The sequence below is a fragment of the Labrus mixtus genome, chromosome 3 (assembly GCF_963584025.1).
Source record: "Labrus mixtus chromosome 3, fLabMix1.1, whole genome shotgun sequence".
Lineage (NCBI taxonomy): Eukaryota > Metazoa > Chordata > Actinopteri > Labriformes > Labridae > Labrus > Labrus mixtus.
In genome coordinates, this window is record NC_083614.1 from 17,656,446 (window position 1) to 17,680,750 (window position 24,305).

At 41.3% G+C, this 24,305-nt stretch overlaps 3 protein-coding genes and 1 long non-coding RNA gene across 4 annotated transcripts in view; 3 read left to right on the top strand and 1 right to left on the bottom strand.

Moving 5' to 3' along the window:
• polrmt (polymerase (RNA) mitochondrial (DNA directed)) overlaps positions 1-24,305 on the top strand; it is a 511,894-nt gene that overhangs the window by 474,196 nt on the left and 13,393 nt on the right. The window lies entirely within an intron of this gene.
• Positions 1-24,305, top strand: part of tmem161a (transmembrane protein 161A) — a 398,404-nt gene that overhangs the window by 327,798 nt on the left and 46,301 nt on the right. The gene's annotated exons all lie outside the window — the stretch shown is intronic.
• Positions 256-6,986, top strand: LOC132962454 (mitochondrial coenzyme A transporter SLC25A42-like). Its single transcript, XM_061033451.1, has 8 exons — positions 256-557; positions 944-1,103; positions 2,339-2,450; positions 2,723-2,748; positions 3,248-3,414; positions 4,042-4,158; positions 4,383-4,534; positions 5,618-6,986. Exons 2-8 carry the CDS (start codon positions 1,017-1,019, stop codon positions 5,941-5,943), a joined length of 987 nt encoding a protein of 328 aa, XP_060889434.1. The 5' UTR covers positions 256-557; positions 944-1,016; the 3' UTR covers positions 5,944-6,986.
• LOC132962572 (uncharacterized) overlaps positions 15,129-24,305 on the bottom strand; it is a 43,110-nt gene continuing 33,933 nt past the window's right edge. Inside the window, exon 3 of the long non-coding RNA XR_009668536.1 lies at positions 15,129-15,737. This is a non-coding gene — a long non-coding RNA (uncharacterized LOC132962572). The remainder of the gene's footprint in view (positions 15,738-24,305) is intronic.

The window sequence follows — 24,305 nt, forward strand, 5'->3', positions numbered from 1 at the left end:
GATAATAATTGATGTTGCATGGATATAAATTTTATATTAGGCTACTGGAATTGTGGTTGTTGTTAGTAGCTGTTTAATCAAAATGTTCTGTCTACATGACCAGCTATTAATTATTGAACACAGTGTGAATAATTGTGTTGTGATCAAGTAAACCTGGCAACCAAATGTTGTGCTTATTCTCGCGAGATTCAATCCAAAACGACGACACTTTAAATATGGGTGTTGTAGTCCAAAATACTGGCATATCCTGTCCTAGTTTTTTTTAAGACCTTGAAAAGCCCAAATAATCTTGTGCGCAGAGCAAGGCAGTCGCAGAAGTTCCTCGCGGGCGTCGTCTATAAATAGTCAAGTCTCTGCTGTAGCTTGACACCTGTCTTTTACAATCACCTTCAGAAACGTAAACAACATCTGACGCGACGTGCAGAGACCTCACAAATAGTTTAAAGATCGACTGGCCAGCCTCCAGCGTGCAAACAAGGATTGTGTGCAAGAATCTTCTGGTCAGACTGTTGACTTGAGGACCAGTAAACACAGAGGCGTTTAAACCACAGACGCAGGTAACGAAAAAGCAGAAATCATTATTTTAGAGGCTAAATTTAAACGCAACTACGATGCATTGGCCTGTGTATGAATACTTTGTGTGACTGTGATTTGCAGATTATGCTATTTATTTTAGGTGTGGTCAATAAGTTATTATCTGCACCCATGAGAAGAAAAAAAAAACAGATTGACAATTTATCAGTTTTTGATCGGAGTTTTTTTGGGTTATTTCTTTTAAGAAAACTATCGATGGGCTAAACAGCAGATCTTTGTATTGCAACACACTGTTTACAATCGAGGCAGTTTTTTTTCTAGGACATTGACGTGCATGTAATCACATACAATGACGGCGGTCGTTTTTTGTTTGTTTGTTAAATTAAAAGTGGTTGTGTTCTTTTCCCAGTTCCTCTGCAGTGTGTATTCTTGAATGAGTGACCGAGTGTCCGGCAGCCTTTGGTAATCTGTGAAGGGCACACATGGCCCACACTTTGAGCGACCATCAGAACCCTCTGCCTGTGGCCCAGGCCACTGTGCTGGCTCTGCCACCCTCAAGCCAGACACAAGTGAGTAGGCCTATTAGTCTTCTGAATGGTTCACATGTTCTGCCTTTTGTATTAAGATTGCACATTAGAGTACATTACGTTTGACCATGCATGATCTTAAGTCAGAAATCTTGAGCAAATCTGTGCATGGATGTGCCTTCCTATTTGTTTTAAGTGTTAAACCTTTCAGTAGACTTCACTTTCATAGAACAGAAATTACTTTTAAAGTCAGTGTTCGTGAAACTGTCACCTTTCCCGACCATGGCATTTTTTTCCTCAATGTTATGGGTCTGTTGTTGTGACGTACAGCTTATGTTGTCCTGGTACTATGCACTTACTTTTGAAGGGCATGTTCTACCTTTACATTGCTGTAAATAGCAGGGAGTTGGCGGCTAATCTCAAGCTGGCCTTAGTTTAATAAGTAATAATAGAGTTGAGTGTATTGAAAAGGAGACTCATGACTGGTGTTCACTACAGGGTTTGTAAGTGTTGTCAACAAGATTTAGAATATTAACAATTTATTCATTTTTAAATACTTTCAGACAGTACTAGGGTGCACATTGTAACAACAAAATTGGCTGCAGTTGACTCTAGACAATAAATCTAAATGGTGTAGGCAGATGTGTGTATCAATAAAAAAAAAAATTAAACAGCCTAATTCTTTTCTGACTAAGAGGAAATCCAAACATGTGTCATCCCTGCCCTAGTTTAAGTTGTGAAACATGTTATTCATGCCAAGTGCTCTACTTATCAGTAGATAGGATTGTCGATTGGGTTCAACTTTGTCTCACAACTAAATTCATGCTCGTGTGGATGCCCGAGACACACACACACACACACACACACGCACACGCACACGCACGCACACACGCGCACGCACACACACAGGTCTTCTCCGGTCAAGAACCAGTTGAGTTGTCGCTTGTATTTTTGTTATACCACTTGAGTTGGTGAAAGTCCACGTGCAGACTTTGTAGTTCTGTCGCAGTCTCTTTTCACAGAGATAAACGACGTGGGAGTGAATGTGCTGATAAGCATGTGCCATTTGGGTTACATATTTAGAAGGTCACATCACAAGAGAAACATTGTTAAACTTAATTTAGCCACACTTTAAAAATGTACAACGTGTAGATAGCATGTAGATAGCTAAGCCAAAACACTAACTGACTGTTAGTGTTTTGGCTTAGCTATCAGTCTATATCAGAGGTATTGGACAAAGTATCCAGTAATGTGCACGTGTCTGTGTGTCCCAACAGGACTTGAGAACGAGATGGACAGCCCTGGACTCCCTGCTGTGTGGGGCTTTTGCTGGGGCTGTAGCCAAAACTGTCATCGCGCCTCTGGATCGCACCAAGATCATATTCCAAGGCAAGGAAACTCCACAGTGAAAATAGTGCTCCCCAAATATAGAATTGGAAGGCAGAAAATAGAGTACTGTGTTATGTTACTGACTTATCCTGTTCTGGGTATTACAATCCTCAGAAAATGCAACTACTGTTCTTGTGTTGGTACCAGCGTTTTCACTGAATGTCGTAACTGTTAAGTAATTGTTAATCCTCTTAGTGAATGTTTAGCCTGTCAGGGAGACTGTGTTGTTTAACCCTGAGGTGTTCACTGTGTTTTTCTTTTTGTTACCACAGTGTCTTCAAACAGATTCTCCGCTAAGGTGGGTTCAGATTTCTCTATCTCAGTCGCTGGTATATTCCAGATTCACCTAAATTAGTTTGAGTAAACTGGCAGCATTATTAGAATTGGAAGTCAGAAAGTATTACTGCTTACAATAAATCATTGACCATTTTGATATTTTCACTACAAAAACAGTGGTTACAACTTCCTGTATTGATATTTCTCCCTTGAGAAAACATGCAAAACAGACAAAAAAAAGTAATTACATTTATTATTTCAATTTGATAAAGATTTAGAATATTTGTCCTTTTGACATTTTATATGCAAGTAAATTATTGATTTAGAAAACAAATCATCAATAGCAAAACAACCTTAGTTAGAGCATTTTTTTAATGACCTACTTTTAAAGCCAACAGTCACTTTGGAAAACTCCTTCAGTCGTTTATCTTCAGTATATTAAAATAGACAATTTGATGACACAAAGACAATGTGAGGTGCATTAATCTCCTCCTCTAACACCACATATCATCTATCCTCAGGAGGCCTTCCGGCTCATCTACTGCACTTACATGAAGGATGGGCTGCTCGGCCTGTGGAGGGGGAACTCTGCCACCATGGTGAGGGTGATGCCCTACGCTGCCATCCAGTTCTGCTCACATGAACAGTACAAAAAGCACCTGGGGGGCTACTACGGCTACCAGGGAAAGTGAGTAGACATTTTGTTTTTCAGTCATTAGTAGAAAAATATCTATTATTTTGTAAGATATGTTTAACAGTTTTTTTTTAAGTCATAGTTGTATCGTTGTTATAAGGATGATAATGTATGTTGCTTGTTTGTCTGTTATGTTGCTCTAGTCTGCAATACACAAACAATATTGGCTTTTTATTACCATGAGAACTTAGAAATATGTTGTTGTGAAATTTGGTGTGGATATTAACGCCCTCTAGAGGTTGCATTGAAATAACTCTGATCCCTTTGGCTCTAGCAACATCTTCTGGTCAAAATTGATATTTCTTCAATACTTTGCTCTGCATGCTGCCGTTTTCATTGTTAGAGCTATGTAGCATAAGGGCGCACTCACACTCGCAAAGTTGTCCCGTAACGTTCTAAAGCATAATTGTCCCCCCCTCCCCATTCCCCCGCTGGCCTTCACTCACGCTGCTCCAGGGCTAACCAGGCCTGAGCACGGTTACCTCTTGTACATAACGTTGCAATACAACACACTCAAGAACTGTGTGCCAGAGCCACAGAATCAAGCTTCTAGAAGTTATGAAACATAGCGCTGTTTGTGTTATTGTTTACTATTTTTTTTGTTGTTGTTGATAATTGCAGAGCTCTGCCTCCTGTCCCTCGCCTGCTGGCAGGCTCTCTGGCCGGCACCACTGCTGCTATGCTGACCTACCCTTTGGATATGGTGCGAGCCAGGATGGCAGTCACAGCCAAAGAAATGTATGCACCTATCCTGGATTTCTCACATTCCATTACACCTAAGACAGTTTGTTAAAAATATTTTTCTTAATACTTTTGCGTGCATTATTGATGTTTCATAAGAACAAAAAAAATGAAGCATTGCAGTTCATTGCAGTTACCAACTGTAACAACTAATAGTAAGTGATTTGGAACAGTTATAAACAGGTAAATAATGTCTCGCCTGGTGTTTTTTCTGCGGACAGGTACAGCAACATCATGCACGTCTTTGTGCGGATATCCCAGGAGGAAGGTGTGAGGACCCTTTACAGAGGCTTCACTCCCACTATTCTGGGTGTCATCCCATATGCAGGCATCACTTTCTTCACATATGAGACCCTCAAGAAGCTTCACACAGGTACTGACCTTTGCCCCTTGACTTATTTGTAATGGATACACGTCTACTGCATGGTGTTGCTATATGGCAACAATGACTTTAACTTAAAGGGTAACTAAACCCCATATTTTCAGTTGTAGTGCTCTACCCTGGAATTTAAAAAAATGCATTTCGAATGTCAATGTATCAACTTCGAGAGGGAGGGGGGCACGGGGGTAAACTCGCCCACTCACTCCTTTTGCGCCGTTATCAGCCGCAACATGATACAATGTTTGCCCCACACACACAAATACACACACACACACTTGACTCCCCACAGTTCGCCGAGTCGGGTGACGAGGCTTTTATAGGTTTGGTGACGTGGGGATGCACTCCTACGTAATACTGTACTCCACACAGCCGTTAGAATTTTTCAAACGGAAGGGCAGACACTGCACATTTCTAACACAATATTTCAAATTTCAATACTTTGTACTCAAATGTCGAGATTGGGACTTGGATTGATCCATAACACTACTTAATACTCAGATACAGAGGTTTATATTTGAAAAAAGTGGTTTTAGGGTTTAGTTACTCTTTAAATATATAAAATCCATATTGTACTGTCTTGTTGTGAAAAGGTGGACATTTATTTTGAAATACAAATATTTTATGACATCACATGACCAGCAAATCCTTTGCACCTTCTTTGCTCATGGACTTGTGACACCCAAACGTTCCTGATCTGGAGTCTCCCTACATGGTGTAATTATTCAACATTTGGGACAAAAATAGAAATACCATCTGTGATATGATTTAAAAGTTTTTATATTTTAAACTGGTTTAAATGTGACAAGAAAAATAAAAATTATATAATAATTTTGATTCATATTTTGTAATTTCATATCAGACATTTTTGAAGTGTAACATATCAACTGGGCAGAGAGAGAGAGAGAGAAGTTAGCTCGTCCACCAGAGGAAAGGCATGAAGTTCAGTCAGAGGGCGGAATGTGACGTACATTAGTTTTCTAAAAAACCTGTTGATATTTACTACATTCAGTTAACACTATTGAATGAGAATAATTGACTTCCACATTTTCATCGTCTGTTTCTCTCTTGCTGTAGAAAAAACAAAGCGTTCCCATCCATACCCGTACGAGCGCTTGGCTTTTGGTGCCTGTGCAGGCTTGATTGGACAATCTGCCTCCTACCCTCTGGACGTGGTGCGTCGGCGCATGCAGACAGCAGGCGTTACAGGCTCATCGTACGTTACTGTTCTGGGGACCATGCGTGAGATTATAACCCGGGAGGGAGTTGTACATGGACTATACAAAGGCCTGAGCATGAACTGGGTTAAAGGGCCCATTGCTGTTGGGATCAGCTTCACTACATTCGACATCACGCATAGCCTTCTGTTCAAACTGCACCAGATGAGCTACTTCACGCACTGAATCATGGGAGTGACAACGGGACAGAAACGCACAGATGAGACTGATGTGAACGTGATGGTGAATATTGTGATATGGCAATGAGAAGTGTTTGCACTCGGTCAGCGCAGGATCCTTTCCTGAACCCCCCTGTTCACTTAAAACAGGATATCAGAGAGCTGGGTGAGTTGACAGGATTTTTGTACAAGATAACCCACTATCTCTTGCTTTGTAAATGCACATCCAGTTTTCACTATGTGAGAGAGTGTGGAGACGAAAAAGTGAGTCTAAATTGTTGTTCACACATTCATAACTTTTTTTTTTTTTTTTAAATCATGGCCCCGTCATGGTGTCTAAAGTGATCAATACAGACTGTTTGTTGATAAGATTATTCTTGCACTTTATTAAACCTGCAATGCTCTTTCAGCTTGATCTTGTATTCACAGAGATAGCTCGTTTTTAACAAATATTATTGCTTTTAATTTGGGGTGGGGGGGGGGGATTTTATTTTTGTGGAACCATTGCTTTTGCTCATGCAGGGGTATGGTTGGTACTGAACAGGTGATTTTGCAATTTGTTTGGTTTTTCATTTTCAATTTTGATGATGGTGCCAATGTTGATTGAACTGAAATAGATGGTGTGAATGATTGTCCAGAAGGAGGTGGATCATGTCAGCAGGACTGCACATTTTCATTGTCCATCCAGCACCGAGAAGGTGTCCAACAGTATTAAGATGTCTAATAACTGGAATCTAATGAGATATATGGGAAATAAATATAGATATAAATATGTTTGGTTTATATGCATATCATCAAAATTTCAATTTATTTTTGAAAAATTCCTCAGTGTTGTGCAGATTCAATCATTGCTCTGACTTGACTGTTATACTTGTTTACTTTAAAAATCGAAATAAGCCAAAGCACTTATCGCAGTCATACGTTTCATGTGGACGAGGAATCATTATCATTTCAGAGATCATGTGCATATCTGAGTAACATCATTTCCAAAGATGTACGTTTACAGTTGTATTAAGCACACAATGCAATAAAGTGTCCATCCAACATCTAGCAATGACTCATTTTGTCCACATGGGGGAGCTGCCTAATAAGCAATCTGCGACGTTAAAGGCTGGTCTGAAATTAAACATTTGAAATCAAATGAAAAGGGCACAACAAATACTTTTCCTGAATACTTCTCATTTCAGATGAAAAATTACAGACATTTTTTTAAATTGTCTAAAGATGTGGTCTTTATTACATTCAGATTAAATCAATGGTGTGTTGATTTTATGTTTTGTTCCCTTAAAATCCCCAAAATCACCGGAATAACTGAATGTTGATGGGAATTATAGAATTTATATAATCCATTATAAATGTATATTAATGAAAATGACGCTATATATTCTGTGTTTATTAGATAAAATCATTTCTGACCTCTTTGAGACCGCCTACAGTACCTCTTCCCTGTCAGTAGATGGCAGCATTAGGTTGCGACCCTTCACAGTGCGCTCTGGACCATCATGGAGGTTAGTTAGGCTCTGATCACCTCATGGCCTGAACTTGACCTGCCCTCTTCTCGCTGAGACATAGATATGAACTTATTTTCCCCCTCTGAGTTTAATTTGTTTCACATAAATGCCACTGTCACGTTTGTGAAATAACTGCTTTTTATTTAAGGATGTTAAAAAAAAAAATCTACAAATTTTGTCAATATCTGAAACATTTGCACACAAAAACACACAAACATAGGCTTATCATTTCTTAAACAATATTTTTTAAAACTAAAAAAAAAAATCCTGTGATGCTTAACTGCGATAATGCAATTTAACCAATGTGTTTTTAAACATTACGTATGAAACTTTAAATAATGTTTTGGTCTTGAATAATTGATATTAACTCAAATTAAAAAAGGAATAAAGATACCTTGTTACACACTCTCAGAAATGCCCAAAAACTGAAATTAAAGAAAAAATAGAAAAAGAAAAACAGAAAAAAAAAAAAATAATAATAATATATATAAATATCTAGAAATCTGTTTTCTTTTTATTTCTACATATTTATCAAACATTTTAAATTCAACAACTTATTTTTCTTTCTATTGTTGTTTTATCCTAAACATGAGGGAAGCCTCACACACACCGTTGATACGCTGTTATTTTATGTGATACGCATTTCTTTGAATGTTACGCAGCTATTCAAAAAAATGTAACAATTCAAAGATTTATCATAATATCCTGATGACAGTTGTGATTATATGAAAATGGATTTAATATCTGTGTGATTAAAATGTTGCATACAAAGGTAGTCATCTTCTTTCTGTGTTAATTCGGTTCGTCTTCACAGGTTAGTGTGCGTTAAGCAGCGACTTTAGTCGAATGTGTAACTGGATTGTCGCGATGCTGATTGCATCATTCACCACCTTTTCTTCACCAGATGCTGAGTGTCATCTCCTGAACTTCACATCCGAGCAGCTTGATGGAGGATGCCCTTCTTCCATCTGCCCACCCTCCATCCCTCTGTCTCTCATCCTTTTCCCGCCTGTATGACCTTGACTGTGAATTATGGGATATCTTGCCACCCCAGAGTGTGCAGCCACCCAGCCTGGTACTGCAACAATTGAAACAATACCATTGGGTGGATAACATGGTCAGAGGGTGGGTGCCTGGGAGAAGCAGATGAAGAAGAAGGAGGAGGAGGAGGAGGAGGAGGGGTGGGCTTCTGGAAGGCGCAGTTGCCATAGGTAACCTGGATGTGAGCCAGGAGAGGGGAGTGAACCATTTGCATGTATTCAAATCTCGCATGAATAATTCACTTTGAAGCCCCTGCTGGAGCGCTGGCAGACAATAGCTGTTCATGCACACACACAAATTCACAGTAGATGAGCGAAAATGCACACAAACTGAGTCTTCCAGCACACACATTCTCCGCCTGTTCCTGTGTGAGAAAGGTGAGGAGGTTACACTGGGAGGCATGCAGGAATAAAGCCCCAATGTGAAAAGCATAGCTGCAGTTGTAATATTATTTAACCTGCGCCTCTTAACCACATTCCCCTCCATTTAGACGAGGCCCTCTATACCTTCAACACAATAAACGCATAACCAGTCATAGGTGCTGTTTGACTTTGGGCTTTTACTTTGGAGGTCACTCTTTCGGAGGCTATGGGTGGGATGTATAGTAAACATATGCATGTACACACATGTTCACACCCCTGTGGTTCCCTTGCTTAAGCCACACTGGCTCAGATCCAGTTGCCGTTTCTTTGAAGGTCAGCTCAGTATTCAGCCCTCAAACACCTGCTGGCCCACAGTATCGTTCATACATTCACCAGCATCAAAATGCCGTGAGAGACATTTTATTTAAACTGTCCAGTAAACATTTCACCATAAACTTAGAAAAGAAAAACGAGAGAAATAATACCTAATCACACTGCTGAGACTGTAAAACTCTGTGACGACGAATAGCTATTATCCCTCCATGCATGCATGCTGATATTTACAAGAGCTATAGGGGCGTCATCCTCTCCCGCCACCTGCACCCTCCCTACAGCTCCAACTCCCCATAGCTCAGTCTTGTTAATTTTATAAGATCCAGCATATTGCCACTTATCGGCTGGCAGTGTTGTAAAAGCTCTGGGGTCAGTGCATTACTGAGCTGCTGGGCTCCGCTCTTCCATTAGAGGGAGTGTTCAGGCTGCGTCGGCCTTCACTCAATCAAATACGGGCTGCAAACGGCTGCTCCAAGTGCAGATGAGGGGGCACAAGCACACACACTTTCACACACAAACAAATACAAATGGAGACTCCTTCAATACCTGGTTGTGAAACTATCGTGCACATAAATCTAAGCACATAAATCTGGGCACCAACACACATTCACTCACTCACTCACTCACTCACTCACCCACTCACTCACACAGTGCGTGCTTGTCTTCACTGTTTCGAGCCCCGAGGGGCTAACACATTCATTTGCATGGCGTGTTTGCATTTAAAGAGAGTAAATGTATAGGTGTATGTGCTTGTACTGCAGCTGACATTTTCACCACTTGGCATTTTGAACAGGTTCAACACTAAATGAGATGTAGCTCCTCTCCATCTCTGGATCGGTTGAAAAGGATGAGAGTTGGAGCATGTAGAAATAAGAATAAGGAGGTGAGATGGATTAAACAGAGATGCCTTATAAGAAAATGAAACACAGTGTGTGTTTGTGTGGGGCATGGAACGCAAAATTAATTTTCAAAATCAGTCTGAGAATGAGGTCAATGTTAAGCCACAGACTGTCAAGGTAGAGTCAAGGTCATGGTAAGTTAAGCGTGCTGATGCCAATATGGCGCATACCTCTCACACCACTGGAATGAATTAATATGACAGCGTGTTAGGTTTTCTTTTTTGGTAGTTATTCGTTTGTCTGAATTTTGCAGAAATTCAGGGTTTCAACACAAATCCTCGATCTGAAAAACCACAAGTTCAGGGACAGGTGGTCATTTATGTTACTTCATATTTGAAATAGAGGATGTTATGTCCACATAAAGCTTCTTGCATATTTCATACCTAAGATATGAGCACTTTTCATGTAATTTAGAGTTAGATAACATATTTTTTTGTGTGATTGTGAGAATATATATTTGATCAGATTATTATAATTCCATTGTTAATCTTCACATATTTTCAAACAGAGACCATGTAAAGGAAGGGGGCACCCGGGCCTCAGTGACTCTTTGCACATTTCTAAACATGTATGTAATTCTTCTGCCAGAGTAAAGGCAGGGGGGTGGCTTGGTAGTGTGGGTGGACGGATGAAGGAGAAGGCCCTGACAGACTTTGCATAAGAATGACCAGGGGTCCTGTGAACCTTCTGCTCCCTGCGTCCACATTCAATGGCATCTCAGCAGTTAGCATGACAAACTAGGCTTCAAGTTCTTGGACTTTTTAAAGTAGTCTGCGCCCCCCCCTTAATTTGATCAATGTCCTGCCACCCACATAACCCCCTCTCGGTGAACCCTTTACCCTCAACTTGATCCTCTGGAACTCTGCGCTGCGGGCCGAGCCTACAGACTTTATGAGGTGTCTGGGGGCCTACCAAGTTCAGGGTAGGGAGATGGCCCCTGCACACACACACACACACACACACACACACACACACACACATACACACACACAAACACACACACATACAAACTCACACACACACACATTTAAACAACTTATCAAATCAAAATAGCTCTGGTTTATTTTTGATTCATCTTTACATATTTATTTTGCTCACTAAAAGTACATCTGAATTTCACACCATTTATAAGACGCCGGGTTTCATCCAAAATGCAGCAGAATGTATGTTTTCTTCCCTTCTCCACACCAACATGATCCAAAGTAAGCCTGTTATTACATTTGCATGTGAGAACAGTCATTGGGGTCTGAAATTAGAACGCTTACATAAGAATTTAATTTTGTATGTGTGCATGAGAGGATGGCACATCAGTGCGCCACAGCTAAACCCGATGAACTCACCGACTGCGTCTTTAGTCATCACTTCACACCGAAGCAAAAAACAAACACATTCATTTTACATCTTCTAATATTCTGCACATTACATATGTTGTCATATGAGCACTGACATTTCCTGCAGGTTTTAATAGATGGAAATATTTTTACTTAACATGAACATCACAATTACATTGGACAAACCAGATGCATCTTTTGAATGTTTGAGCACACATGCTAACTCTCAACACTTGTTCACAGGAGGCTTTTGAGAGAAAAATGAAGGTAATAATACCGAGAATGAGAACAAAAAGAGAAAGAGAAAGAAGAAATAAGGATAATAATGAGAAAGTGAGAAATGATAAAAATGTACACTAATGATAAAAAGACAAAAAGTGAAGTAATAGATTGCCCTGCTCATTACTGGTTGCTCTAAGTTCTATGTGTAAATTACGTCTTCTCGTAAATTATTAGGTACAGTTAACGTCACATCTATTTTAAGTGAATACGTGTTTTATTGTATGTGATGTTCAATGGACTCTTGTTAATCTGAGTTGAATCCAAACATGTTCTTGCAGTGTTTGTGTGTTTATGAGCAGTCTAGTCAATAGGTGTAAAAACGTTGAATCCTGCCAGCTGTGAATACTCTCTAATACACACTAATGTATCTTTCTGTATTATGATGGCATTCAAATTCTGCTCAATGAGCTCGATTGTGAAAACAAAGCTGTGCTGTATTTTAGAGAACATTACAATAACTTTCAAAAAGGCCCCGACTGACATTTCTAATAACATGCAATTATACTCAACATTAATAGAAAAATGTTATTATGAAATCTCGGAGTAAAATGTTGAAATACATGCACATCAAACAAACATAAAAATGAAGGACAATTATAATGGGAATTAAATTTGAGTAAAGACATTGTTTTATTATCTTTATCAATTTGATGCATTTTATGTGATTTTAATTAAACCATTCACTTTGTTTTCCGAAGATTTGTCTCTTCCTTCATTCTGCTCTCTCTTCTTCTGTCAGACTCGCTGCGCTGGGTTAGTGAGCAAATTCATCTGTTCAGAATGTGTGAAAAAAAAACAGGCTTAAAAAAACAGTGACACCCACATTAAAGCCTAATATTGAGAAGTGTTACATTTTAGATATTACAGGAGCTACCTGTTGTATTTGTGTTCATTCTAAATTGGAAATGTGTTTATAACCACGGCATAACCTGTTATTCAATCATCTTGTAACTTTCAACAGCATACCAAAGAATGAAAAATCAAAACAAAGAAAGAATGGATTACAACGTTTATTTCTATGTTTTTATTTGGACAGAACATCCTCCTCAGTTATAGTTTCCATGCAATAAAAAAACATGCTCCTCCCCAGCAGTTGTCTTATTTGTTTTTTGTACTGCTTGTGAGCTTTGTGCAGCTCACTCCTGCTGATAAAGGCCTTTGTTTGTTAACGGACGAGGATGTTAGAGACTCTCCATGCACAAACAAACAGCAGGGCAATTAAAAGACAATGACTTGACCCCTGCGGGTTTGTTAAGCTCGACAATGGGCTGTTTTTTTACAACCCAGTAAAGTAGACACAAATCAAATTGTAGTGGAGAGGTTTAAAGAGGCTAGGTCTGTTAATTCATTCCAGATATGTATCTTGAAGTGGAAGTTTGGTTTAAAAATGTTGAAATATTACGTTTTATAATTCACTGTATTACCTGGTTTAACAGGAGGCACTATGGGTAGCCTACATACAGCAAAAAAGTGTGGAAAAAATGAACAGACTCAAGAATATTTTTATGATGAGAAAAAAAGGCTTTTTAAGGGCACAATATAAAAGACAATTGTGAAATATAAATATACAACTTATAGTAGAAAATAAGTAATAGGTAAGAGAAGTAATTCTTTGTTTCAACATTAACTACTTCATTTCATGCTCCTTTTCACGATCACAATCAGCAGTGAGCAGGCCTCGTTGTCAGAATTGTACACTGTACACAGAGTGTATGTGACATGATCCGTAACTCCATCTATAGGTGTTATGGTATCATTCCCACCATTAAAGAGGTTTTCCACCTTCCCAATGACCTCCGCCTCGCCTCACAGGACACAGAAAACGACCTGATGGAAATGTCTTTCACTGTACATGTTGCAATGTGTGAGTGTGTGTGTGTGTGTGTGTGAGTGTGTGAGTGTGTGTGGGTTTATGTTTGTGTGTGAGCGTCTGTGCATGGAGGGTGGGTCACTCGTTGTAAGGACTCCAGTGTCTTTAGAGAGCGTCTAGCCTGCAGGGTTTCGGCCTTCTTCCCGGTGTGAGGGAATCTAGCATGGCCAGTAAGCATGTATATCAGGCCATCTCACGGCTGGCTGGACGCTCCCTGGGTGGCCCACCATGGTCAATACTGCACTGGTGACTGGACACACAGAATGGGATAATCTCCTACTTTCTTTCAGGGCCATAGTGCACACACGCAAACACACACACACACACACACACACACACACACTCACGCACACACAGATCTCCTTTCATGCCGGCCTAGCCATGGAGGCTTGCCTGGCCCTTATTTGGGGTCAGGAGCCCAGTCAGGGGGAGGCCGAGAGAGCCGAGGAACCCTAGAGTGAGTGATAGAGTGATGGGACGGTGTAGGTGGGGGGGTAGGGGACGGTGGGGAAGGGGAGCAGGGAGCCCATTTCAGCCAGAGCACTGGAGCACACTGGGGGTACTGGGGCATCGCCTCCACTGGCTGTTGGGGGAAAACAAAAGGAGGTGTGATCCCCACAAAACATAGGTTCAGTGTGTGTGTGTGTGTGTGTGTGTGTGTGTGTGCTTATGAATGTGTATCATTGTTCAGAGTTTCCTTCAGCTCCAGCAACTCGCTTCAACACCCCTGCTGCTCACACACAAAGGCACCTAATTGACACCACAGATTTAGGCCACTAGCTTTAACTGTTCCCCTTCCAACCCTTCAGCCACTGCTGGAATAATCAGTAACCCAAGTGTATAGGCTGCTATAGCTTCACAGACACAGACAATATTTTATGATATGTGTACCTGAAGCATCAATGGCTGGAAGTTTTATATATTTTTGTTATGTTCAACAAGGTCCAAAAAGACTAAACAAACTCATTTGTTAAGGGTCACTCAATATGGTCTTACTTACGTACCCAATCTGTAGCTCTCTGTGCCTGCATTTATCTTTAAATCTTAAAAAAATAGCCACAAATGTACAGATCTTTTTTTTTAAGAAGAAGACTACAATGTGATAAAATAGGTAGGCCCTGTTTAAAGCTTATATCATTCAAACATTAGAGAACACAGGATGTGTTGGGGGCTATTTTCAGCTGCACATAAATCCATGGTCTAATCTCTGTTTATGAAGCTAAGACAGTATGTGGGACAGCAGTGCACAGGTTCATTGTAATGAAGGAACATGTCACTCAGTGCATTCTGGTGCTTCATTGCTGGGTTTTACAATAATTAATCTGGGGTGCAATTAGACGGGGATAAGATGCAATGAGCTTAGTACACAGCAGATTTCTCTTAGCCATGGTCATGGTTCCAGTATTTTAATGGGACTTGTTTTTAATACAAAAATGTAAAACATCAACAAAATTGTCCTTTACATTAAAGGTTCAGCTATCAACTCGTAAAAATAACAAATATTATTAACAGATATAGAAACACGAATGAAATGAAAGAGAGAAAAAAAACAACAAAGACCAATTTTCATTTCACAAATAGTTCGACTTTATTGAAAATATATATCATATCATTACAACACTTTTGTTCTTGTTCAAAGTGTTATGATAAATCACTTTATTATATGAAAAAACACATACAAATATTTGTGGAAAGTACTTCAATAGCCAACCATTGTCAAACATTATTCCAATCAAATATTCTAAGATATATTACTGAGCAAAAAGAAAGGCCCCCTCTGGGTGTCATCCAATCTCCAAACTAAAATTGGTGTTGAATTGAGTCATTTACATCTAATAAAACTAACTTTGGAAGATATTGATCAGTAGCTGTATTTTACACTTCAGTCAGCTTCTAAATGGATTCAACCTCAAAACTTACCTTTTAAAAAGTTGCTCGTACTTACCTGTTCACATCCACAAAGACCACACACCAGAGAAACGATAATCCACCTATAATGATGTGCGTCTAACTGTTTGTTCTTGCCGAGGAGTAGATGGGGGCTCCTCCATATGTGGCTGAGACTTAACATGTCCAGAGAAACTGATAACAGACAACATGTGTGCAGTGTTGGAGCAACGTACAATGAGCTGCTTTTTCTGTCCATGGTAGCATTCCTCTGTGAGACTGCATCTGTAAAGACATAAAGAAAGGGAAAGGAGTGATTAGTGAAGAGAATAATTAAACACTTGTTTTACTTGGAGTTCATGTGGTATCTAAAAGCTTTTAATAGACAGGTGTACATCTATAATCAGTTATTCCTATCTGTGCATAAATCAAATGCGCTCACAGCGTATAGTTAGCTTAGATGACGCTGTTCCTGTCACCATGTCACTAGACTCAGTAGCACACATGGGGGGGGGGGGGGGGGGCTGTGTTTTTTCCTGTATGTATGTGTGTGTGTGTGCATGTACGTTTGTTTGTGTGTCTATCAGCTGTCTGTATCTATGGTGTGCATGACCCCTGAGCTAGCAGACAGTCATGGGTCAAAGGTCAAGGTAGAGGCTGTCTGGGCTTCCTGGCCGAAACCAACGCCTGCAGCACAAGCGGCGCACACATTAACACGCAAACACATACACAGAGGGAGGAGGGGTTGCCCCCCTACCAGACTAATATCACCTTTGGGATTAGGATCCAGACAGAAATACATTGACCCCAAACATGCGCACCCCCATGCACACACACACACACACACACACACACACACACACACTGAGGTCTTAGACGGGATCTGCTTGGTCATAAACAGGACTGTGTAGCACAGAATGACGCAGAGTGAGGCAGCAGAGATGCTGTGTCTGAGAAGGGTATCTAATTATGTTTCAGCACTGAGTTAAAGAGAAGAGCAGAGGAGACTCAGGGGTTCAGATGTCACCATGGTGAGCAGAGGATGTAGCTAACACAGAGCTAGCTAACTAAATACATTACAGTGTTTTTGCTGTACGGATTAAGAGGAAAAATGAAAAAAGTAGGCTGCTTTTATAACAAGAAATTTAAATAAATGAATTTGAACAGGGAATTAAATGACTCCAATGACACCAGGTGAAAGAGCAGATAAAAGAAAGCATTGTTGTTGCTAAACCTTTGTTCCCATTGTTATAAGATGCGCAGTTGAGCGTTGCCATTGCATTTAACTAAAGCGCTGGTGTACTGTAGCTGCAGAAATCAAGAGCCCAGAGCACCAATCTGGATAAAACAACATCAGAATGCCAAACGCTTGTAAAAAATAAATCACAAATCAAAGAGAATCGAGACTGCAGGATCTCAGTACACAGTGAAACAGTTAAAGGTCAAATTCAGAGGAGCTGACGGGCTCCACTGCCAGGCCATCGGGAAAACTCCCCAAATAAGCCAGAGTGTTAAGCCTGCTAATCCCCTGTATTATTGCAACATCTGTGAGGTCTAGAGAGGCTCTGCCAGTGATTAGCAAGACAGATGTAAACAATATCCAGGCTGAAGAGGAGAAGAGAAAAGAAGGGTGGAGAGGGCCTGGTTGATGTATGTAACACTGTGCTGAAAGGATAGGGAAGGTAGTAAGAGAGAGAGAGAGAGTTAGAGAGAGGAGCATATAAAAAAGGCGATGGATGTGAAAAGCGGTTAAAAAAAAAGCGCAAATATCTGTAGGCCAAAGCAGTTTAACTTGAAATAAACTGAAAACAGAGTGATTGAGGAAGAAATTTCAGATGCATAAAGCAAAGCTTTATAAGCACTGTAACGTCTAGCAAAAATAAGTAGATGCTGGATAAGCTACAGTAGGTGGGGGGAGGAGGAGGGAGACAGAAGGCGACAGCATGAGGGGGAGAAGGAGCAGCAGATTGGGAGACGGCAGACCCGGGGCCAGGGGTGCCACGACCGGCTGACGAGACACCAGGGAGACTTGCCTAATTTATGCAGAGTTAGGCTGAGGGGCTGCAGTGTGGAGGGTGTCCGGGACCTCTTTTTCAATACCTCCTTAGAATGAAGGGGCGCAGCTATGGGTGCGAGCAGTGTGGGGCAAGAGGGCTATGGGGGAAGGCAGAGGGGGATGGGGTCTCCAGACAACAAGAGGGGGGAAAGAGTCCGTTCTCCCTGCTCAATTCAGGCGAAGCTGTCCGTCTGACGTCCCATTAAGGTTTGGGACAGGGCATGGGGAACGAGGCGATGAAGGGGGAGAAGGGAAGGGAGGAGGAGAGGTGAGGTAGAGGCAATGCTTAACTCCCCCTTCTGTTGAGATGCCCCCCCCCCCCCCCCACACACACACTCCAGTGTTCTTCTCCAGTCTGGCTACCTATTAGATCCACATGGCTGTCTGTCTGCTTCTCTGCATACTAATTCTCCATTACAGCAACCTTGAACGTGAGCAAAGAACAGAGCCAGACTAAATCAGAGACAAGTAGCTAGCTGTTTGGTTTGTTGCAGGAGGCGCTTGAAGAGTACTTCAGGTACCAGGCAGGCAGGTTCATGGAGTTGTGTGTTGAGGTGTTAGCTTAATACTGGCCTTTGGAGAAATTGGTTAAATGATGAGGGCAGCTGATTTTTTAAGTTTATTTCCCTTTTTTTCAATTTATTAATATATGAATGAAATAAGTTGAATAGTGCATCTGTTCAACACAAAAATCATCAAAGGTGGCAGCTTGATTACAGATAGTGGTTACGTTACATTATGAAAAAAACATGTACCTAAACAATTTGTTTTGGTGGACTCAGAACCAAAGGTAATAGCTTTAATGTAACAGATTCTGTATTGATGTTAGCGTTCAAATTTTTGCATCTGTTTTGTGTTGACTAACAGGAAACATACGGTATGCTTTGTGTATGTGAATCCTGGCTGATAGCCAAGTGAATCAGTGTGTGTGTGTGTGTGTGTGTATTTGTGTGTGTTGTTCAAGGGCCCAGCGAGAAGCAGAACAGACAGCCGGGCAGGATGATGGTTGAGTCTGGTGATGCAGGCAGACAGTTTAATGACAGTCCTCACCCCTGAACATACAAGCCAGTGAGCGGCCGCCATACTCTCAGATGTACACACACCGTATGACACGCACACATATATGTGTGATATATGGTGTGGCGTTTTCTGAAAAAGACACTGAAAATGAAAGAAAAAGAAATCTCTCTGTGTGTGACCCTGGAAGAAATATCTGGAGGGGGTAGAAATGACTAACAGGAGCCTCTTCTGACCGTCGCTTTTTTTCTGTTGAAAATAAACAGGAGTTTTGAGTTTGTCCTTCAGCACATTTACACCTTTCACTCCACATTTTAAAAACACGATTTTACACGGATGTAACAGCACCAAACACTGCTCAAAACTGTCTAAAGACATAAGAAATTACACTTCTAAATCAATTCTGCTTGTTACTTTTAATCTTCTAGTGAGGAACGCTGCAATGTATACGAGCTATTCACCGGCTCGGCTGAAGCCAAGCTCTTTGTGTGTTTTTTGTGTCTGACCATGGCCTTGCATCTTATTCAGCTGGACTTGCACAGGTCTGGACTTGAATCTGGTGCCCAAACAAAGACATGGAGCCACCTCATTAAAAAAACATGTCATTGGATCAGGTCTTGGCTGAATTGTGTGATTTTCCTCCTACCATAAGTGGCCGTGACTGAGCGTTGGGCTGAATCAGAGGCTGGATAGAGGCCTACCAATGGAGCGCCACACTACATCCCTATGGGAACCACCCCTTCACAGAGGGGGGCACATTTAAAGCTTTGTTACTCTGTTAACACAGCATTTTAAAACGCCTCTTTATGGACTCAGCTATGCAAACTGCAGACCCTGGTTTTCCTGCACCAGAAGGACAAAGTAAAAAAAGAAAAAGAAAGAAAGACAGAAAGGGGACAGTGAAAGGCAACAGAAAAAAAAGGGAGAAAAGGAAGTCTGGAGAGGTTTTCTTTTAATGGGATAGTAAATCTCGAAAGTAATGATAGCAAGAACTGAATAAATTCAAGAGAGATATTATATTTATATATCATTCCCACAATCTGATTTTATTAATCCAGACGCACCCCAAAAAACCTTGTCAAAGAAATGAATGCTTTGCAGTAGCTACATCTGCTCTCACTGCATCTAATCACCAGAGAACTGAACTTTGTAGTTGGAAACAGCAGAACCAGGTCAGTGACAAACTGCAACGTCTCACAGTGTCCTCTGATATAGTCAGCATACACGTTTACCCAGAGGACTACAGACATCCTGCGGCTGGAACAATAGGTTTGTGTGGTAGTGTGTGTGTGTTTGTGCGCGAAAAACAGAGTCGTACTTTAGAAACCTGGGCCGGAGACTTAGGCAGTCTCTCAGGGTGCCCAGGATGACAGTGAAATGAATAACAATGAACTTGCTGAGAGTCAAGTTCAGAACATTAGAGATGAACCAGAGCTGAATAGCACGAGGTACACAAAAGAACAGTGTGTGTGTGTGTGTGTGTGTGTGTGTGTGTGTGTGTGTGTGTGTGCATAATTGTGTCATCGTTCTTAGGAAATATCTCAATATAAGCAGAGCGCAGAGCTCCAGAGAAGAGCACCCACTAAGAGGAAAATGGGCACACACACACACACCTCCTCTTCTTCCTCTCTTACTCCCCTCCCCTTCCCATCTCCCCTTGCACATGCAGCCAGGACCCCGTCCTCGCATTTCTATCGCTGTCTGCTGCGCGCCTGATGAAAAAGCAGAACGAGCATAGGGGGTGCACATGCCTAAAGGCAAGAAATCGCACATTTGTAAATCACAGCCCCAAAATAAACATAGGTTTTAATAGGGGTTTCTGAGCCAAGGTGGCAGGGGTCCACCTCGCCGTATGCTCCACCAGCCGTGTTGCATGTTTTTTTTTCTTCTTCTGCCTGCTAGCCTGCTACAGGAGATGTGACTGAGCAGCCGCCACCACCACCACCACCCAGCAGAGAGGGTGGTGCCTGGGGCTGAGAATGCATCTGAATACATTTACATAAAGATGGCGCTATGACAGAGGCAATGCTGAGAATGCACCGGCTCGTTATCTACCCTGAAAAATCCGAATACTGATTGAAATGTTATGGGAGGGGGATAAAAAGCATTTATATATAAAAAGCATCCTGAGAAGACATAAAAGCTTTTTTAGGCTCTCATTATGTAAACGACATCAGCTATGCGTATGAACTAGAGACACTTGCAGGGTGAATATTACAAAGGTTAAATGTAGCACCTTCAAGGCAAAATAATTTAAATTCCACAAATAACTTTTAAAACCCATGAGACTGAGATTTGGCCGGATATTTGAACAAGGAGACAGAGACCATTTAGAACAACATGGTTAATATTTTGGCCCAACTTGGGCATGTATGCAAATGGTCTTTCTCCAAAAGAAAATACAATCACCACGCTTAATAAGAGATCAAAATTAGATATATAGTGTAAAAAAAAAAAATAAGATAACTTCAGCTGCAGAAAGTTCCTGGCTGATTCTTGCAATATTCTGGAGTAAAAAAAAAACTCTGCAAGGATATTTGACAGTAGAGTGAGTTCAAAATACTGCAGATATGAGACTTATTTCATAACACACAGCACTGATATTTCAGCAGCAGATTTTATTAAGAGATAAACTGGCCAGATTTTACTGTAGCAAATTCAGAGGATAGGATTCCTGTAACCTTTTAATCAAATAGATGGCTTGTAAAGGTGAACATGGCCTCGGGTACAGCACTGCTTTTTGGAGAAAGGACTTTAATTTTTGAAAATATAAAAAAAAACAGGTATACGCAACAGAGAGAGCGAGCCGTGAAGCCGTGTGATAAACCTCTTGCAGATATAGTCAGCTAGCCAAACCATCCTGTCAGATCAGCGCCTGAGGAGAGGCAGAGGGGGAAAGAGAGGCGGCGAGAAGGGGAAGAGAGCAAAACACGGGTGAAAAGGGTCAGCAGGGAGGAAGGCTAAACCCCAGAAGCAAGCAAAAGATTGTGTGTGTGGTGCATTTATATTTCAGCATGTGTGTGTATGTGTGTGTCAACCCCAGCTGGGCAGACATTTACTTGACATGCTGATAGGGATTTAAGCAGTAGGTGGGTGGTGTGTCGGACCAAGGTGAGTGAATGAGCAGAGAAGGGGAGCTGGTGGGGATCTGAGGATGATATGAGTCGGAGGAGGAAGGGGGCGGGGTGGTGTGGGGGACCAGAGGGTCTCACAAAACTGCCGTTACTAAGCTTGATTTCAGCGCAAGTTGAGATGATTAGGAGATGGAGGCAGGAATGAGGAGGAAAAACAGGGGGTAAGGGAGGCGGGTTTTTATAGGAGAACCCTCCAGGCTATGGGAGAGAAGGGGGACCGCTCTATTGAGGTGATGAGGGGAAAGCGGGTCTTTCTTTCAGATGCTTTAATGAAGCATAAGTCCCCGATGAAGAATGGAGGCAGGCTAGTGCAGGGTGGGTTAGCTTGTGTCTCCGCTCCTCTCCACTTCCCCCCCTTTTTCCTTCTCCTTCTCCATCCTCTCTTTTCCCTCCTCCTCACCCAGTCTTTCTCCCTTCTCCTCTCCTCATGTACTGCAGTCCCTCCTCTTAAAGGGCTTACACTGTTTATTTCTAACGTGCCGCAAGCTCAAGCACTCCCCCCCCTTCACATGATTTGATGAAAAGGCAATGACACAGTGACCGGCTGCATTTTACCAATAAAGAGGATTGCTATTGATGGCTGGCCTCATCAAGAAAATGTAACACAAGGGAAAAAAAAAATCTTGTGAAATTTGCAAATAGCACGGACAAAGAAACTGCACACAGGAAGAGAGTTTAAAATGATTTGTGCATGTTTCCAGTCAAACCATTTAAAACAGGTACAAGTAATGAATGATACATATGGATTGTGGCATGCACACATACGATGAACCCCTACCCGACATGTTAAATTACAGGAGGCAGCAGACTGAGACAGACAGGTTGGGAGGGGGGGGGGGGGCTGTCAAAGTGTCTGACTTGGTTTGACTGTGTTTGGCTGGGGGTTGTTTGACCAGGGGGTTGACGGGGCTGCAGGACTGATTTCTGGCTCGATTTGGCTCAGGGCTGGCTGCAGACGGACCAGAGGCTGACTGAACGGGGGGTTGGGTCTCCCTTTGCTTCTCAGCTCAAGTTGTCCCTGGAGCGAAGCAATAAGAAGCAGCTTATAACATAAGCAAACACAGAGGCAGCTTACAGACAGACAGCCAGCCAGCCAGCCGAGTATGAACACGTGAACCACACACACACACACACACACATACAAACACACACACATCCCTGACCTTGACCCCTGAGGTCCTTCCTAACCTGTTTCTGAATGGAAGTCAGTGCAGCTGGGGCGTCTAGCCGTGAACTAACCTCAACCCCCCTCCACTGCACGGACCCCTCATCGCCTAATCATTTAGCCTGTTCCCACGCTTCCTGACTGGGTGCTGTCTCTGCATCTGAATGGAACAATTCAATATTTATGTGGCTGCCATAGTCCTGCTTCTGAGGCGACTACAATTGCAGGATTATCTGTGACTAGTATGAATTACCTGATTAACATGAGTGAAAATGTTTTATTTTTGTTTCGGGGAAAGTTTTTCTTTCTGTCTTTTCAAGAGAAAATTAGTCCTCTGTTCCTCACGTACAAAATTGCATTTCAGTCTCTCTATTGCTCACCCTTTTATTCCATTCAGCCTGAGCACATACATGCACTATAATGTATGTGATAGCATGTGTGCGTGTGTGCTCATAAACACCATTCAGGGGGTTCAAACCCCTCCACCTTCACATTTTCATTACGGCCAAATCTCAGGCCTGTGCTACAGCCGCGTGGCCTTTTGCCGGCGAGGAGGCAGTTTAATCACACATACAGCACTACTCCATTTTCATTTCCTTTTTATACAGCCTCCATTCCACTCTGGCTTCATAATTCTCCCCTCAGAGCTGTCTAACTCGCCTGAGTGTTTGCAGCCTGTTGAAATGACATAATCAGTGACTTGGATAAATGCCTGACTGTTTTCCACGAGTCTATAATCAGACTTGGGGCTCAGTGTTGCAGCTATGGAGAAACAGCAGCAGCAACACTTGACTCAGGAAATACTTTGTAAGGAGTGGGGGTTTCACAGAAGGAATTTTGGCTGAGTAGAGATTAAATAAATGTATTATATTCTACAAAGTGCACCTTGAAACTGTTATTTTCAAGAGACATATGTATAGTTCAATTACATACAGGCAATCCGCTAAAAATTATTCTCAGAAATGTCTTCAAGATATAAGATGCAAAAAGTCTAATCATATTTAAAAAAAAAAATAAAAAAATGTATATCAAGCATGTATGATTATGGAGGAGATTCAATATAATGACACATGTTTTGTTTATATGTAAGAAATTAGGAATTAAGAAAAAATGTAATTTAACCAAAGGGCTTTGTGATCATTTGAGCTATAAGCAGAGTTTTTTTAAAGCTACTCTCACACAGCAAACAATAAGATACCCAACAAGAGCAAATTTAAACAATTCACTTAATTTGTTACATTTAAAAGACTTCAACACAAGTTTTTCTTGTTATCATAATCTATTTCGGTAATGAACTGATCACATCATTTGTTTAGTTTCCACAAAGAAAGAAAGACGTGGGCCAGGATGAATTGAGCGATGGCTGTAAATGCTTTCAGCAACTATTACTTCAGTGGGTGGAACACATTCAATCAATACCTGAGCAAATAAAAAGCAGTGGGCAGTCTGAATGAGAAAAGCTGCAGCGGACTGGACGACAA